Raw genomic sequence first — 16,246 nt, forward strand, 5'->3', positions numbered from 1 at the left:
CTGGGAGGGAAGGCATCCGTGCTTCCTCTGGGTGTGCCACCCTCCCCACCCTCCCTGCGTTCACCAGCCGGAGCTCCCCGAACACCCAATCTTGCTACGCACGGGTTTACACACAGTTCACTCACTGGCCTCTGCCCTTTCCAGCTTCTTAATGTTTATAACAAGCACGTAGGGCCGACTGAGGACAAGACAGTTGTGCCTACAGTTTTCCAACCATGATTGGACAGTGGGCGCTCAACCGTGGACTGCATTAAATGAAATTTGCACCGATTAAAGGAGGTGATGGTCCCACTGTGTTGGGCTCTACAGACCTCTTCTGGGCTGCTTTTATGGAGTTCTGAGCAACCTGTTTTCATAGGAATGTGGAAAAATGACCAGTGACCGCTAGAGGGCAAGCTGATGATAAAAGGTCTGCAGGTCTGGCCCCCAAAACATGTTTACCTGGAGAATAGGCAGCAAGACACATGATAAAAGCCCCCAAATATTACATTCAGTTTGTAAAGATCCAGACAGCAGCCCCCTGACCAGTGGTAGCTATTTCAAGAAGGTTGATTTCTTTTTTTTTTTAATTTCATTTATTTATTCATGAGAGACACAGAGAGAAAGAGGTAGAGACACAGGCAGAGGGAGAAGCAGGCTCCATGCAGGGAGCCTATCATGGGACTCCATCTGGGTCTCCAGGACCATGACCTGGGCCGAAGGTGGCGCTAAACTGCTGAGCCACCAGGGCTGCCCAGGATGGCTGATTTCTTAGCCCTTAGTGGAAGCCCAGCACACACAGAGGAAACTGCTCGTGTCTTAGAAGTCCAGCTTGAAGAATTGTCTCCAGGTAACATGCTAAGCACCACCCAAACCAAGAAACGCAGCGTTAATACCCAGAAACCTCCCAGCCCTCTCTGCGATACTGCCTAGTGGTATCACAAAGTGATTTTTGAAATTTATATTCCTTTTTTGAGGTTTTATTATTTGACACAGAGAAAGACAGAAAGTGAGAGAGAAAAAAACGAAAGGGCACAGGCAGGGAGAGCAGCAGGCAGAGGGACAAGCAGGCTCCCCGCTGAGCAGGGAGCCTGTTGTGGGGCTCGACCCCAGGACCCTAGGATCATGACCTCAGCCCAAGGCAGCTGCTTCACTGACTGAGCCCCCCAGGTGCCCCTAAAATTTCTATTCTTAGCATCAGTGTATGGAAGTTCCAGGTGCTCATATTCTTACCAATCCTTGTTTGCCTGTCTTCCTCATTGTACCTATTTCACTAAGTGTGCAGAGCTACTCGTGGTCATTTTAATTTCACTTCTGTGGAGAGTAATACTGAGCATCATTCTGTTTATTGCCCATTTTCTTATTCTCTTTTGTGAAGTGTCAGGACAAGTCTTTTGTCCATTTTTCTACTGAGTTGCCTTTTTCTTGTTTATTGTAGCAGCTGTTTATATATTCTGGAAGTGAGTCCTTTGTTGGATATATGTTCTGCAAACACCTCAGGGAGGTAGACCTCAGTCTGATATATTAATGGAAGAATCCAAAGAGAACACAGGTGGCCACAAATTAGAGATACCGAGCCGCCCTGCACTGGGAGGACGGCCCAGATACTAACATCCACACACTGGGTAACATTCTATGGTTAATCCAATCATGTCCATATCCTAGACTTCCTTTGAACCTTTGTACAACCTGGCAAGATAATACTGATATCTGCTCATTTTTTAAATTCCTGTTGTATTTTTAAGGCCAGCTGGCCTCCTAGGCATGACCCTTGGTCCCTACGGCTCTGTGCTTGCTGAATGACTAAACTAGTAAGGCTTCATCCTTTTGCTGATGGATCTGTGTGAAGGTTGGGGAACTCAAAGTTTAGGCCAAAGCTGCCCCAGAGTTTCCCTTCTGCATGTGCAAGGAAGGCCTCATGTTCAGCCAGGGGTAGGTAGACTGCTAGGAACCCGCCCAAGGCTTTCATGATCAAGCATGTCGCTTTACATCTACACAGCCCTCCAAACTACCAAAAATAATGTGGAAGTCCATTCAAATACCCAAGCCCATGCTCCCCAGATCTTCCTGTAAATCTCTGGCTGTTCTGTTGTTTGTCCTGATCAGAATCCCCACCTCAGCCAAGCTGTGATGTTGGCCTTCCCTGAAGCCACAAAGATCACTGTTTTTTGACAATACCCCACGCATGGATTTTTCCAAGTTCTGCTCCTCTGGCAGTGAGGTTGCAGGTCCTCACCACCTATCTGCCTTGCACTGCTGGAGCTATTGCTCCCTGGAGCTCAGGGAGCTATGGCAGCTGCTCCAGGCCAGTATGCCATGGATTCCACCATTTTCACCAAGACTTAGTAGGTTTTCTTGAATAAACGCGTCTCAATCCGTTGCATGCCTTTGGTCAATTTCCAGCGCTGAGATGGCTGTTTCCACAGTGTTTCCCATTGCATCGTTGCCCTTTAGGGAGAGGGTTTCCAGAGCTCCTCACTTAGCCATCCTATAAGCTCCCTCCCCTCCTTTAAGGGGGCTCTCTAGGAGACCCTCTAACACTTGGCTATCTGCAAGGGGAGCAAGTCCCCACTAGTCAGGATGGAGATACAGGGCAGAGGGTCCCAAGTGCCATCTTGGGGGCTGGCTACTATCCTGTCCTTACCTCTCATCCAGGTCACTATGATCACTCCTTAACTGAGTCTGTTCTCAACACAGCAGCCAGCAACCCTCTTGCATCTTACGTCGCTCTTCTGCTCAAAACCCTGTAACGGGTTTTCATGGCCGAGTAAAAGCCAGTGTTCCCCATGGCTCATCTGACACTCACTGCCTTTCTGATGAGTTTTCCAGCACCTCTCCTCACTCACTCCGCCCCAGCACAAATGCTATGCCTCAGGGGCACTAATCAGATTCCTGTCCCAGGGCCCTTGCACAGGCTCTTACCTCCATCCAGGATGTTTCCACCCAGAGAACCATATGGCTGGTTCATTCAAGTATCAGCTGCTCAAACTGATCTCGGAGCACTCCCGCCATCTCCTGCTTTATAGCAGCACTCGACAAATCACCTCGTTTCCTCTACCAGAATATAAGCCCCACAAAAGCAGGGCGTTCGCTCTGTTCTTGCTCAAGTTACATGCAAGGTAAATATTTGTTAATGTCTAAATAAGTGGGCTAATGAAAATGGCTGTTAGGCCCAGCTCTGCCCTGTTGATATGGTGAATTATGTACATGAGAGAAAGGCAAGCCACAATGGACATCTGAATGGATGGGGGGCAGGTGGGAGGGAAGAAACTATAAGAAAGGGCCATGTGGGGTAAGTCAGGAAAATAACTGTGTGACATGAAATAAATCATTCAGATTTGTAAGTCTATCAAGTCTAAAAAAAGGCACGAAGTTTAATTTGAAGGAATAACGTTACATAGAATTATACAAACTCAGAAATAAAGGAGGTTGATCCATGAGTTGAAAGGAACAAAAAAAAGAAAGATAGAAAGAAAGAAAGAAAGAAAGAAAGAAAGAAAGAAAGAAAGAAAGAAAGGAAGGAAGGAAGGAAGGAAGGAACAGACCAGCATACTGTAGTTAAAAACATTAAAAGACTGAGAAAAAATACATTAACATTGATGAAACTACGGTGGAAGCTTCTCGGGGCATGCCCTCCGCATGGGATGAATGTTTCGGGGCAGCACATGATGGAAGGACAGGATCTCCCGGATCTTGTCCTGGCAAATCTTGTTTGCTGCTACCCCTGCTTCAAACTCTCTGCGTTCCTCTTCCTTCTGTGCTTCCCGGGCCTGCTGCTGGTAGGACATTTGCATCTGAAGTTGCTTCCTATACTCCTGGGCCAAACTGGAGCGCCTGTGGTATTAGAAATGTCCAAGTGCAAAATTGTCAAAGCAAGTGTTTGGATTCAAGTAGGGCATTACAATTACAATGTAACTTTTGAAGCCAAATTAAAATTCCCATTAAAATCAGGGTAAGGGGGAAAAATAGATGGAAAACTCAATAATTATTTATTATACAATGTAATTAAGATAAAGAGAACAAATATTGATTTTAGGGAGGGTGCTTCTGGCCCACTCAGAATACTTCCTGCTGTCTGGAATGAGTCCTTGGCTTCTCTCCATCTCCTCTCCCACTCTTCTCCAAAGAAGAAGTGACTTTCCTGCTGGTAAAACCAGGAACTGGCTAGTCTGTTTATCAAAGGGCCACAGCGGGAGAGAGCTGGAGCAGGTGGGCACTGTGGGGACTGGGTGGGTGAGTGTGCCTCATTCTGTTCAGTATGAACTACACAATTTCCTCCCTACAGAAGCCATATTTTAAACATATAAACCACATTTTAAATTTTATAGCGTGATTTTTTTTTTTTTTTTTTTTTTACTGTGGTAAAAGACACATAATGTAAAACTGACGACTTAAGGATCTGTAAGTGCATAGTTCAGTAGCGTTCAGGACATTCACATTGTCGTGAATCAGATCTCCGGGATTGTCCCCTTGCAAATCTGAAGCATTATACCCATTAAACAGCAGCCTCCTTTTCCACCATTCAATTTGCTGTGTTATAAATCTGACTACTTTAGGGATCTCATATAAGCTAAATCACATAGCCCTTGTCTTTTTGTGACTGGTTTATTTCACTTCACACAACGTCCTCAAGGTTCATGCATGAGGTGGCATCTGACAGGACTTCCTTCCTTTTACGGCTGAATAATATCCTGCTGTATGTATATATCACACTTGGCTTATCCATTCATGTGTTAATGGACATTTGGGTTATTTCCATCTCCTGGCCATTGTGAATAATGCTGCTATGAACATGGCTACTATGCAAATATCTTCTTCAAGGTCCAGCTTTCAATTATTTTGGATATATATACCCAGATATGGGATTGCTAGATCACATGGTAGTTATATTTTTAACATTTTTTTAAAGGCTAGTGGTTTTTTGTTTGTTTGTTTTGTTTTTAAAGATTTATTTATTTACTCAGAGAGAGAGAGAGAGAGAAAGGCAGAGACACAGGCAGAGGGAGAAGCAGGCTCCATGCAGGAAGCCCGATGTGGGACTCGATCCCGGGTCTCCAGGATCACACCCCAGGCTGCAGGAGGCGCCAAACCGCTGTGCCACCGGAGCTGCCCTATTTTTTAACATTTTGAGGAAACTTCATACTGTTTTCCATAGTGGTCATGCCATTTTATGACCTAGAAGCCACATTTTCTATTATCAGCTCTCATCAGAAAAAAAAAGCATGCCTATGCCTCTGCAGCAGATTCCATTTTGTAAAGATGGTCAGTAAGGTCTCCCTTCCCATATGTTCTTCTGCCATGTGACCCTCTATTCCCCTTCTGTCTCCATCTCCTTGAATCTGGATAGGCCCAATGACTATTTTTATGACCAACAGAATATGACAAAAGTGATGCTATCCTGTCCTAGGGGTGGCCCTTACCTGGCCTGGCTTCCTGTCTATTGGAACTCTCCCTGTCAGAACCAGCCACCAGACTGTGAGAAGCCCCAGCATATGGAGAGGCTCTAGAAAGGTGTTCTGGGTGAGAACATCAGGTGAATTCCCTGGCTATGGTCTGCACATACTGCCAGCTAAGTAGTTACCTTAGGTGTTGAGGGCAGTTGAGCCGTCAGACGAATGTAGCCCTGGTCAACATCAGACTTGAACCACATGAGGGACCCCATAACTCACTTTAAAGCACAACTTTTAAGCTATTCTGTTATGCACCTTTAGGTAGCTATGATACCTAAAGGTATGATACACGTACTTGTTTTTCTTCTCTCTCAGTTGATTCAGAAGTTGGGCAGGGAAGCATGTTGCTATTCATCAAGTCATCCCCCACCACCACATCTCCAAAAATAAACTTTTTAAAAATGAGAAAGAAAGACCTCCAGAGCAGAGACAGTAGCAGAAAGTCAGTAGGGTGGGCCAGAAATTATTGTTAGTGCCCCCAAACTAACAATGGCTCAGTTATATGAACGATACTCTTTCTAGAATGAAAAGGGCTTATTTCTATGTACCACGTAGGTGTAAACAGGAAGGGTGACCAGAGGAGCCCAGTCTTTTTCCTCTACCACACTGGTCATCTGAATTGGGTATCTTAGTCATCGGGGGAAAGGAGTGCTATGGTCCAAGAAATGTTGCATCTGCCCATTTCCTCCCCAGAGACTGACTCTGGTGATCAGAGGGACCCCTGTTAGAGGAGGGCAGGGCTATTTCCAAAGCACCTAGAACATTTCAGTTTTCCCACCTCAGTGAAGCTACAAAAATTATCTTGAAGACATTTTGCACAGACTCCTATCCTCATAAGCCATTTATGCTGCTTTGTTTCAGTCTATTTCATGGGGAAAAATGGTCTTCTTGGTATTTAACTAAGATTTAATGTGAAGGACTATTTTTTTAATTGTTTCTAATTTATTTTATCTTTAAAGACATTTGTTTAATGTCTATCATCACAACGTACACAATAGCAACAAAATATAATTTTACCAAGATAGTTGATGCTTATTTTTATATGAAATTTTGTAAACTGACTTGAGCTTTTAAGACAAAGGTAATACTGATGTAAAAAAATGTCAATAATACATGAGTGATGGCACATTGTCCTCTCTCTACGTCAAAAATCGCCCCTCCCCCTTTTTTAGGTAAAGAAAACAAAATCATACCTTGCAAAATTCTCCTTCTCTACACAGTTAAGCTCTTTAAGACCTTCATTTATGCGTTCCTGTTCCACAGCACACTCCTCCTGTTCTTTTGCCTTTCGTTGCACTAAGAAAGACAAAAGTAATTTTTGGTAAATGATTTTCTTCAAATAAGACACCCTGGCATCCATCTGGGCATCAATGCCATCCTGTAGGCAGAACCTACAATAACTGGACTGTATCTTAGGTCAATAAGGTGGAAGTAGTCATCTTCATCAAGGCAAGAAAAGGGTTTTAGGTCCGAACATATATGATCTACACAGATTTTTTTAAGATTATTTATTTATTCATGAGAGACACAGAAAGAGAGAGAGGCAGAAACACAGGCAGAGAGAGAGAAGCAGGCTCCATGCAGGGAGCCCAATGCGGGACTCGATCCTGGGACTCCAGGACCACGCCCCAGGCCGAAGGCAGGTGCCCAACCACTGAGCCACCCAGGCATCCCTACACAGATTTTTTTTTCTTAACCATTTTTCATTGAAAACCTGTGATCAGACTTTTTCTTTCTTTTTTTTTTTAATTTATTTTTTATTGGTGTTCACTTTGCCAACATATAGCATAACACCCAGTGCTCATCCCATCAAGTGCCCCCCTTAGTGCCCCTCATCCAGTCACCCCCACCCCCACCCACCTCCTTTTCTACCACCCCTTGTTCGTTTCCCCGAGTTAGGAGTCTGTCATGTTCTGTCTCCCTTTTGATCAGCCTTTTTCAAACCAGGTTACCACCATTAGAACATTTCTCACCTTTCTCTTCTTGAGGACAAAAAGTTGTGTTGTCATTTATGCTAACAAGAGAATTTATTTATGACAAAATAAATATTGGAAGGGCAGCCCCGGTGGCGCAGCAGTTTAGTGCTGCCTGCAGCCCAGGGCGTAATCAGGAGACCCTGGATCGAGTCCCACGTCAGGCTCTCTGCATGGAGCCTGCTTCTACCTCTGCCTGTGTCTCTGCCTCTCTCTCTCTCTCTCTCTCTCTCTCTCTCTCTGCATCTCTATGAATAAATAAATAAAATCTTAAAAAAAAAGACTTTAGCTAATAACATATAAGATTTCTGTAAATTAAATTTTAAAAACATAAGTATCCAGTAAGGCAGGGGGCATGACAAAGAAAACAGAGTTCACAAAAGAATAAATACAATTGGGAAATATACATCTGAAATGTACATATCTTTGGTCCCCAAATTCATTTATAGGAACTTATCTTAAATAATCATGTATGAGCCAAAAAGAACTATGTACAGAGATAGTAACCTGTGATGCTAAAATTGTAGCAAAAAGATTCAAGACAATCTTAAGGTCCATTAGTTGTACTTAGGTAAAATAAATCATGGTCCATTTTTATAATGGATATCTAGGCAGCATTACAAATTTTATAATTGGAGAAAAATGACCTTGAAAAATGTTTATGGTAAGTGGAAAAGGCAGACTGTAAAACAATATATTCAACATAAATCCTAATTTCCTATATACATAGTAAAAATACAGGATGTTGTCAATAGTAGCTATTCCTGGGTGGTAGAATTATGGATGATTTTGTTTCTTTGCTTAAAAACGGCCCCAGGGGATCCCTGGGTGGCTCAGCGGCTGGGCACCTGCCTTTGGCCCAGGGCGTGATCCTGGAGTGCCAGGATCGAGTCCCAGGATCGAGTCCTGGGATCAAGTCCCACGTCGGGCTCCCTGCGTGGAGCGTGCTTCTCCCTCTGCCTGTGTCTCTGCCTCTCTATCTCTCTCTCTGTCTCTCATGAATAAATCAATAAAATCTTTTAAAAAATGGCCCCAAATACCTAAATTTTCCACATTGTCTCAATATATTCTAAAACATGCATCATGGGTAAATACAGAAATTTTTTAAGCTTATAAGCTTTCTGCTCATTTTCTTACAACTCCACCCAATACAGGCTTACCAATTTTCAACAGCTATTATCATTCCTGGAGTGAAAAATCAACGAGCGGAACCAAGATGAGCTCTCTTTTGCAGAGACAACTAGCATGAAATCTAATGGTGCACGAATGGTAAATGTATCCATCTACCACCTCTTCAGTTCACTGAGTTGGACGTGGAGTGGTGGAAATCTGAAGGTGACAGTTCACCCCTGTCAACAAATATTTCTTTTTGTGACCAAGCACTTTTTGGAACTGAGGGCATACAAAGGGGTGCTAAGACAGGGATGTGAACGGAGCAGCCTGGGTGGCTCAGGGGTTTAGCGCCACCTTCAGCCTAGGGTGTGATCCTAGAGTCCCAGGATAGAGTCCTGCGTTGGGCTCCCCGCAGGTAGCCTGTTTCTCCCTCTGCCTGTGTCTCTGCCTCTCTTTCTGTTTCTCATGAATAAATAAATAAAATCTTAAAAAAAAAAAAAAAGACAGGGATGTGAGCAAACCACAGTGAGAGCCCCAGAAAGAGGATTTATTATGAATACGGGGACATATTTGAGGAATGAGATATGTGAGCTGGCCCTGAAGGATTGCCAGGATTGCTCAAGATCAAAAGCATCGTAAGCAGAGAAAAAACTGCCCAAGTGAAGGTATGCAGGTATGGAGACACCTATGGAAAGCAAAGAGAGACAGATAAAAGGGAGGAGGGGTGTGTGCGCTGCGCCCTACTTTCTCACTATCCTTTATAGTCACCTAGGGGCACAGACCACTCAACGGACATACCATTCCTTGAACCTTGAGAACATCTCCCACGTGATTGCTCAGAATCTGTGAGGATATAAAACCCTTCACACGTTTATACTCCAAGTATTAGATAAGTTCTGCAAGGCAGGGGTCTTGCCTTAAGCCTTTTTACATCCTTCATATCATTTTACATATAATACCTACTTATTTTGGTTGCTACTTAAGTTGAATTCAGGCCCAACTATATTATTATTATAATTCATTTTCTTACATTTTTCCTGAATTTGAAGTTTTCTTGTGCACATGACCTCATTCACAAGTTGTCTCCTTGCCTCCTTTTCAAGTCTCAGCTCCTTGTCCTTCTCAGCCAACTTCTTTTCCTTCTCTGTCTCTAATATTCTGTCCCGTTCTTTCTCCTGAGCTCGCTCCTCTTCACGCCACTGCATCACATACTGACGATATATCTCCTGTTCTCTTGCCATCTCTTCCTACACAACAGAAGAATTACTTCACGTTGTTAAACTTGTAGGTGTGATAACAGTATGGAGGACAAGTTTTAAAGCAATCTTTTAAAGCTCCAATCCTAATTTTTTAGAACTACATACTGACGCATTTATAAATGAAATATTCCACCTAGGGTTTAGCTCAAAATATTCAAGAGTGGTGGTAGGGAATGGGTGGGGCACAGATCAAATGCAGAATGGCCATTAGTTGGTTGTTGAAGCTAAGGGAAGGACATATGGGGTTTGTTGTGTTATTCTTTGTATGTGTGCTTTATAATACACACTTGAATAAGTTATTTCAAACACTTTCCCAAAGTGTTTTTAAAGCAGTTCCCAGATAATTTTCAATTATAACAGCTTTATTTTCATTTAAGAAGGTTATGAGGGGATCCCTGGGTGGCGCAGCAGTTTAGTGCCTGCCTTTGGCCCAGGGCGCGATCCTGGAGACCCGGGATCGAATCCCACGTCGGGCTCCCGGTGTATGGAGCCTGCTTCTCCCTCTGCCTATGTCTCTGCCTCTCTCTCTCTCTCTCACTGTGTGCCTATCATAAATAAATAAAATAAAATAAAAATTTATAAAAAAAAGAAGGTTATGAAATTGTAACCTGATAAAAATCAGTACTGATAAATCAGTACTACTATAATAGCCCTGTTTCTGACTAGAAGATGGTCACTTGCTACTTTGATAATAAACATTCTCAGTCTTAGCTATATTTTGGAATCATCCAGGAGCTTTAAAAAGTACCAAGGGGGATCCCTGGGTGGCGCAGCGGTTTGGCGCCTGCCTTTGGCCTAGGGCGTGATCCTGGGGACCGGGGATCGAGTCCCACATCGGGCTCCCTGCGTGCAGCCTGCTTCTCCCTCTGCCTGTTGTGTCTCTGCCTCTCTCTCTCTCTCTCTCTCTCTCTCTCTGTGACTATCATAAATAAATAAAAATTAAAAAAAATAAAAAGTACCAAGGGCTGAATCTCACCAAGAGACTCTGAGCAAATGAATAACTTTTAAGTTCCCAAGTGATTTTAATGTGCAGCTAAGGCTGTGAACTGGACTTTGTAATGCTGGCATTTTCAGTTGGCTTCTCTGTTGTTCATGGCATTATACCTGTGCTGTTCCATCCAATCTCTAACATCTTCAGAAAATATCATAAATATGGGGGAGGACCGGCAAGGTCTGAATTGTACACTTAGAAGGTCTTGCATTTATAGTCTCATACTTGGGAATAAATTTAACAAAAGGAGTGTAAAACTTATACTCTGAAAACTAAGAAACTGAAATAACGAATGGAAAGACATCCTACATTCATGGATCAGAAGCCAGTATTGTTAAAATGGCAATTGTCTACATTTGGTCTACAGACTCAAAACAATCCCTATCAAAATCCCAAATGGTTTCTATGCAGAAATCAACAAGATGATTCTAAATTCATATGGAAATAAAAAAGGGCCAGTAAAGCCAAAACAATTTGAAAGAGAACAGAGTTGGAGGATTCACATTTCCTGATTTCAAATTTACTGCAAAGATATATGGATATGTGCTACTGGCATAAGGGTGAACACATAGACTAATGGAACAGAACCCAGAGTCCAGAGATAAACCCTCACATTCACCATCAATTGATTTTGACAAGAGTACCAAGAAAATTCTATAGAGTAAGAACAGTCTCTTTAATAAATGGTGCTGGGACAACTGGATAACTACATGCAAAAGAATGAAGTTGGATCTCTACCTCACACCATACACGAAATCTAACTCAAAATGGATCAAAGGCCTAAATCAGAGAATTAAACCTATAAAACTCTAAGAAGAAAATAGGACCTTCTTGACCTTGGGGTAGGAACAGATTTTTAGATATAATACTAAAAGCACAAGCAACAAAACATAGATAAATTGGACTTCATCAAAATTAAGATTTTGGTACTTCAAAGGACACCATTAGGAAAGTAGAAAGACAATCCACAGGTTGAAAAGGAATATTTACACACAATTTATGTGTAAGGGACTTGTACCTAGAACATATAAAGAATTATTACAATTCAATAAAAAAGTAATATAACCCGATTAAAAACTGGGAAAACAACTAGAATATATTTCTTGAAATTTCAAATAGATTTCTCCAAGGAAAATATATAAATGGTCAATAAGCACAGTAAAAGAAGCTCAAATCATTAGTTACTAGGGAATGTAAATCAAAATCACAACAACAGATCATTTCAGAAACACTAGGATGGTTAAAAAAAGACAGACAACAACAAGTGTTAACAAGCATGTGAAGTCAAAACCCTCATACACTGCTAGTGGGAATCTAAAATGGGGAAGCCACTTTGTCAAACAATTTGGCAAGTACTTAAAAGCTTAAAGTCACCCTAGGACTCATTAATTCTACTCCTAGGTATCTGCCCAAGAGAAACAAAAACCTATGTCCAAACAAAAATCTACACAAGAATATTCACAGTAGTATTACTCATAATAGCCAAAAATGCAAACACATCAAATGTCCCTAGACTGACAAATGGATAAATGAAATGTGGTACATCCATCCAATGGAGTATTATTCAGCCATATAGAAGAAGAAGTACTCATACATGTTACAACATGGGTAAACCTTGAAACATTATGCTAAATAAAAGATCCAGTCAAAAGGTTACATAGTATATAATTCTATTCATAATAAAGTCCAGACTAGTAAATCTGTAGAAACAGAAAATATATTAGCAGTTGCTTAGGAATGGGGGTAAGGGATGGGGAAGAGGGAATAGAGAGAGAATAAAAAAGTTCTAAAATTTACTGTGGTGATGGTTGCGCAGTTCTGTGAATATACCAAAAACCACTGAAATGTATATTTGAAATGGGTAAGTGGTAAGTTATAAGAATTATACCTTAATGAAGCTGTTAAAAAAATAAAATGACCTAATGGAGAACAAAAAACTCAATACCAAAAAAAAAAAGAAAGAAAGAAAGAAAGAAAGAAAAGAAAGAAAAGAAAAGAAAAGAAAAGAAAAGAAAAGAAAAGAAAAGAAAAGAAAAGAAATCAAATAATCCAATTAGAAAATGGGCCAGAAGTACGAGAAAACATTTCACTGAAGATACACAGATGGCAATAAGCACATGAAAAGTTGATCAACATCATTAGATATTATGGAAATATAAAATAATAAAACAATGAGATAGCACTACACATCTATTAGTAGAGCTAAAGTAAAGAACAGTACCACCACCAAATGTTGGTGAGGATATGGAAACGCTGAATCATTCATTCATTGTTGGTGGGAATGTTCATTTTTGGTGGCATGGTAAAACTACTCTGAAAAAACAGGTTGGCAGTTTCTTAAAAAACTAAACATGCAATTATAATTGCCCTTCAGGGCATTTTTCCCAGAGAAACAAAAATCTGTGTTCACAGAAAAACCTGTACATGAATGATTATAGCAGCTTTACTGATAATAGCCATAAATTAGAATCATCCAGGTGACCTTTAACAAGTAAATGGTAAAAACAGACTGTGGTGTACTCATACCATGAATACCACTCAACCACTCACAAGAAAAATACACTACTGATACATGCAACAACCTGGATAAATCTCCAGAGAGTGATAATGAACGAAAATGTCAATCCCAAAAGGTTACATGCTATAGGATTCCATTTATATAACACTATTGAAATGACAAAATAATGGAAATGGAAAACAGATAAGTAGTTGCCAAGGGTTAAGAAGGGGATGAGGACAAGAGGGAAGTGGATGTGACCATTAAGAGGGAAACATGAATCTTGGTGACGGGAATGTTCTGTATCTTGACAGTTCAATGTCAATATCCTGGCTGTGATATTATACTATAGTCTTGTAAGACATCATAGAGAGAAACTGAACTGCATGTGAATCTACAATTATCCCCAACTAAAAAGCTTAATTTAAAAAACAGTAACAGCCTCTGGTTTCCAATCTGGCACATAAAGAGCTTAGAAGTTGCCACTCTGGCATTCTAACAACAAGCAAAAAGCTAACAAACTTAATAAATCAACAATCTTAAGGGTGCCTGGGTGGCACAGTCAGTTCAGATTCCAACTCTTGGTTTCGGTTCAAATCATAATGTCAGGGTCTTGAGATCAAGCCTCGATTAGGCTCACTATTCAGCACGTGCATTCTTTCTCTCAGAAATAAATCTTAAAAAGAAATCAACCATCTTAGAGAAGTGGGCAAACCCCTGCCCTCAAATTGGAGAGACTGACAGGTAAATACAGAGTCACAGCTTACCATAACAGAAACCTATGAGCAGAAACTTCTATGGGAACCAGTGCTGGGGTATGAAAACCTGTAATTGATGAATTGCTAGAGGCTTAGTGTAGACACCAAGAGTTAAAAACTCTTAGGGGACTCAGTCATTGAAGGGTGGGGGAGACCACACTTTTGTGAGTTTGACCTCTTGAAGCTCCACCAGGTTCTCATAGTGAATATCAGAGAAAAAGTCTTTAATGTTTCCTGCAGCAGGAGAAGAAAAGGAATCATTCTGAAATACACCAGAGCATCCTACTCTTAGGTTTGCTCTCAGGAGAAACCATTTAATCAAAGCCTAACCTGCTGGAGTTTTATCTAAGCCTAACCTGGGAGAAGGGCAATACTCAACTCCAGGACCCCTGCACCCTTCCATGTGGGGGAAGGGAAACACCATAATCAAGGATTCCAATGATAAGAGGAGCGTCCAGATCCAAAAGCACCAGGCTCTCCAGAGGTGGAATTCCTTCCTTTGCTTGCTTGGATTTTTATCACTGGGAGCTGACCTCATACTTCTATTGCAGTTATTACCACAAAGGCTCAAAGCCAGCGGAACACACTAGATGAGGCCTGCCTGACTCTTTCTCTCTAAGACTGGTATGGTCCAATGGGCCTAATACTTCTCCGAGCATAGCAACCCAGAGGACCTAGATTTCATTTCCAATCTTGAAAAGGCCCCAACTGTCCCTAAATCCAGATGATTCTTCTTACTGGAAGACCCTCTCCTAAATTAACAGGGCCACACTCTTCCACTTTGTAGGGACCTCCCATACTATTCAGGAAGCCCTGGCAGGAGTAAACTTGATGTTACCCCGCAAAAGAGACATGTAACCAGACCCCCAGATTTTATAGTACCAAGGTGGCTCACAACACCAACCAAGGCCAGCCTTCAGGTGCCAAGCCCTGTAACCACCTTGCAGAGCGACTTTTCCACCTCCTGGTTCTGGAGCTCCCATGCCAAATATGTAAGGAAAGCAATGTCTAGGACATTTCAAATAGCAGGGGGTCTTGCACTGGCAGCTCCACCAGTGGGGGTGCCCAACGATTTTATAATGGGACAACCCTGAAGTAAGCTCCTCTCATTAAAACAAGTGATTACCTCACTATCAAGCCCAAACCTAATGTTCCAGACACCTTCAAGGAGTCCCAAGACTCTGTCTTTCCCAAACAACTTCCCTGACCTATAGGCTTGGCAGTCTCCCAGGGAATTACCCCAAGGACCTGGCAGTTCCTTTAAGCTTGTCCCACCTACACAATTGGCCATCTCAACTCCAGTGGCCCACAGGGACAAAGTCAGATAACCAGACATTCTTGGCTCTATTAGACACAGGAGCCCAAGTCGCAGTGATTCTAAACTCAGGCGTGGATATCATGCATTCCTTTGCAAGGTGCACCTCTGCCAACCCAGTGGAGCTCACTGAGATCTGCTCAACTAGCAGTGGAGTCCATCCTTGTAGTTCTGCCCAGAGCCAGGTCTCTAGTATCTACAGTTGACCTGAACAACACAGAAATGCAAAAATGGTACAGCCACTTTGGAAGACAATTTGGCAGTTTCTTAGAAAACTAAACATATTCTTACCATATGATTCAGCAACTATATCCCTTGGTATTTACCCAAATGAGTTGAAAACGTACAGCTACCCAAAAGCCTGCACACAGATGTGAACGCAGCTTTAGTCATAACTACTAGAACTGGAAGCAACCCAGGATATCCTTCAGTAGGTGACTGGATAGACCATGCTCCATCCATACAATGGAATGTTATTCAGAGCTAAAAAGAAATGAGCAGTAGAGCCATGAAAAGAAATGGAGAATATTTAAATTCACAGCACTTGGTTAACAAGTGACTCTAAAAAGACACCATACTACATGATTCCAACTTTATGATGTCCTGGAAAAGGTAAAACTGGTGACGGTAAGAAGGTGAGTGGTTTCTAAGGGTTTGGAGTCAAGGAAGAGAAATGAGTAAAGGCAGCACAGAGGATTTTTAGGCTAGTGAAATTACTCTATGATATTTTCATGTTGGCTACATGTCATTTGACATTTGTTCAAACCTGCAGAATGTACATCATCAAGAGGAAACCTTAATGGACTTCGGGTGATAATGACTTGTTGATGTAGGTTCATCAATGGTAACAAACGTCCCCCTCTGGTTGGAGGATGTTGGTAGTGGGGGAGGCTCAGTCATATGTAGGGGGC

At 41.9% G+C, this 16,246-nt stretch overlaps 1 protein-coding gene across 16 annotated transcripts in view; it reads right to left on the reverse strand.

The window, feature by feature from the left end:
• Window positions 1-3,328: 3,328 nt before the first annotated feature.
• Window positions 3,329-16,246, reverse strand: part of MBD1 (methyl-CpG binding domain protein 1) — a 52,069-nt gene continuing 39,151 nt past the window's right edge. For 14 of the 16 annotated variants that reach the window (XM_041755879.1, XM_041755829.1, XM_041755847.1 and 11 more), the window contains 3 exons: window positions 9,546-9,762; window positions 6,623-6,725; window positions 3,329-3,813 (listed from right to left, as the gene is read on the reverse strand). In XM_041755879.1, the coding sequence (XP_041611813.1) occupies window positions 3,585-3,813; window positions 6,623-6,725; window positions 9,546-9,762 (549 nt within the window). In that variant the 3' untranslated portion in view covers window positions 3,329-3,584. Of the gene's footprint in view, window positions 3,814-6,622; window positions 6,726-9,545; window positions 9,763-16,246 lie in introns of those variants that run through there. The other 2 variants (XM_041755921.1, XM_041755931.1) reach the window with 2 other exon arrangements.

The sequence above is a fragment of the Vulpes lagopus genome, chromosome 1, assembly GCF_018345385.1.
Source record: "Vulpes lagopus strain Blue_001 chromosome 1, ASM1834538v1, whole genome shotgun sequence".
NCBI lineage: Eukaryota > Metazoa > Chordata > Mammalia > Carnivora > Canidae > Vulpes > Vulpes lagopus.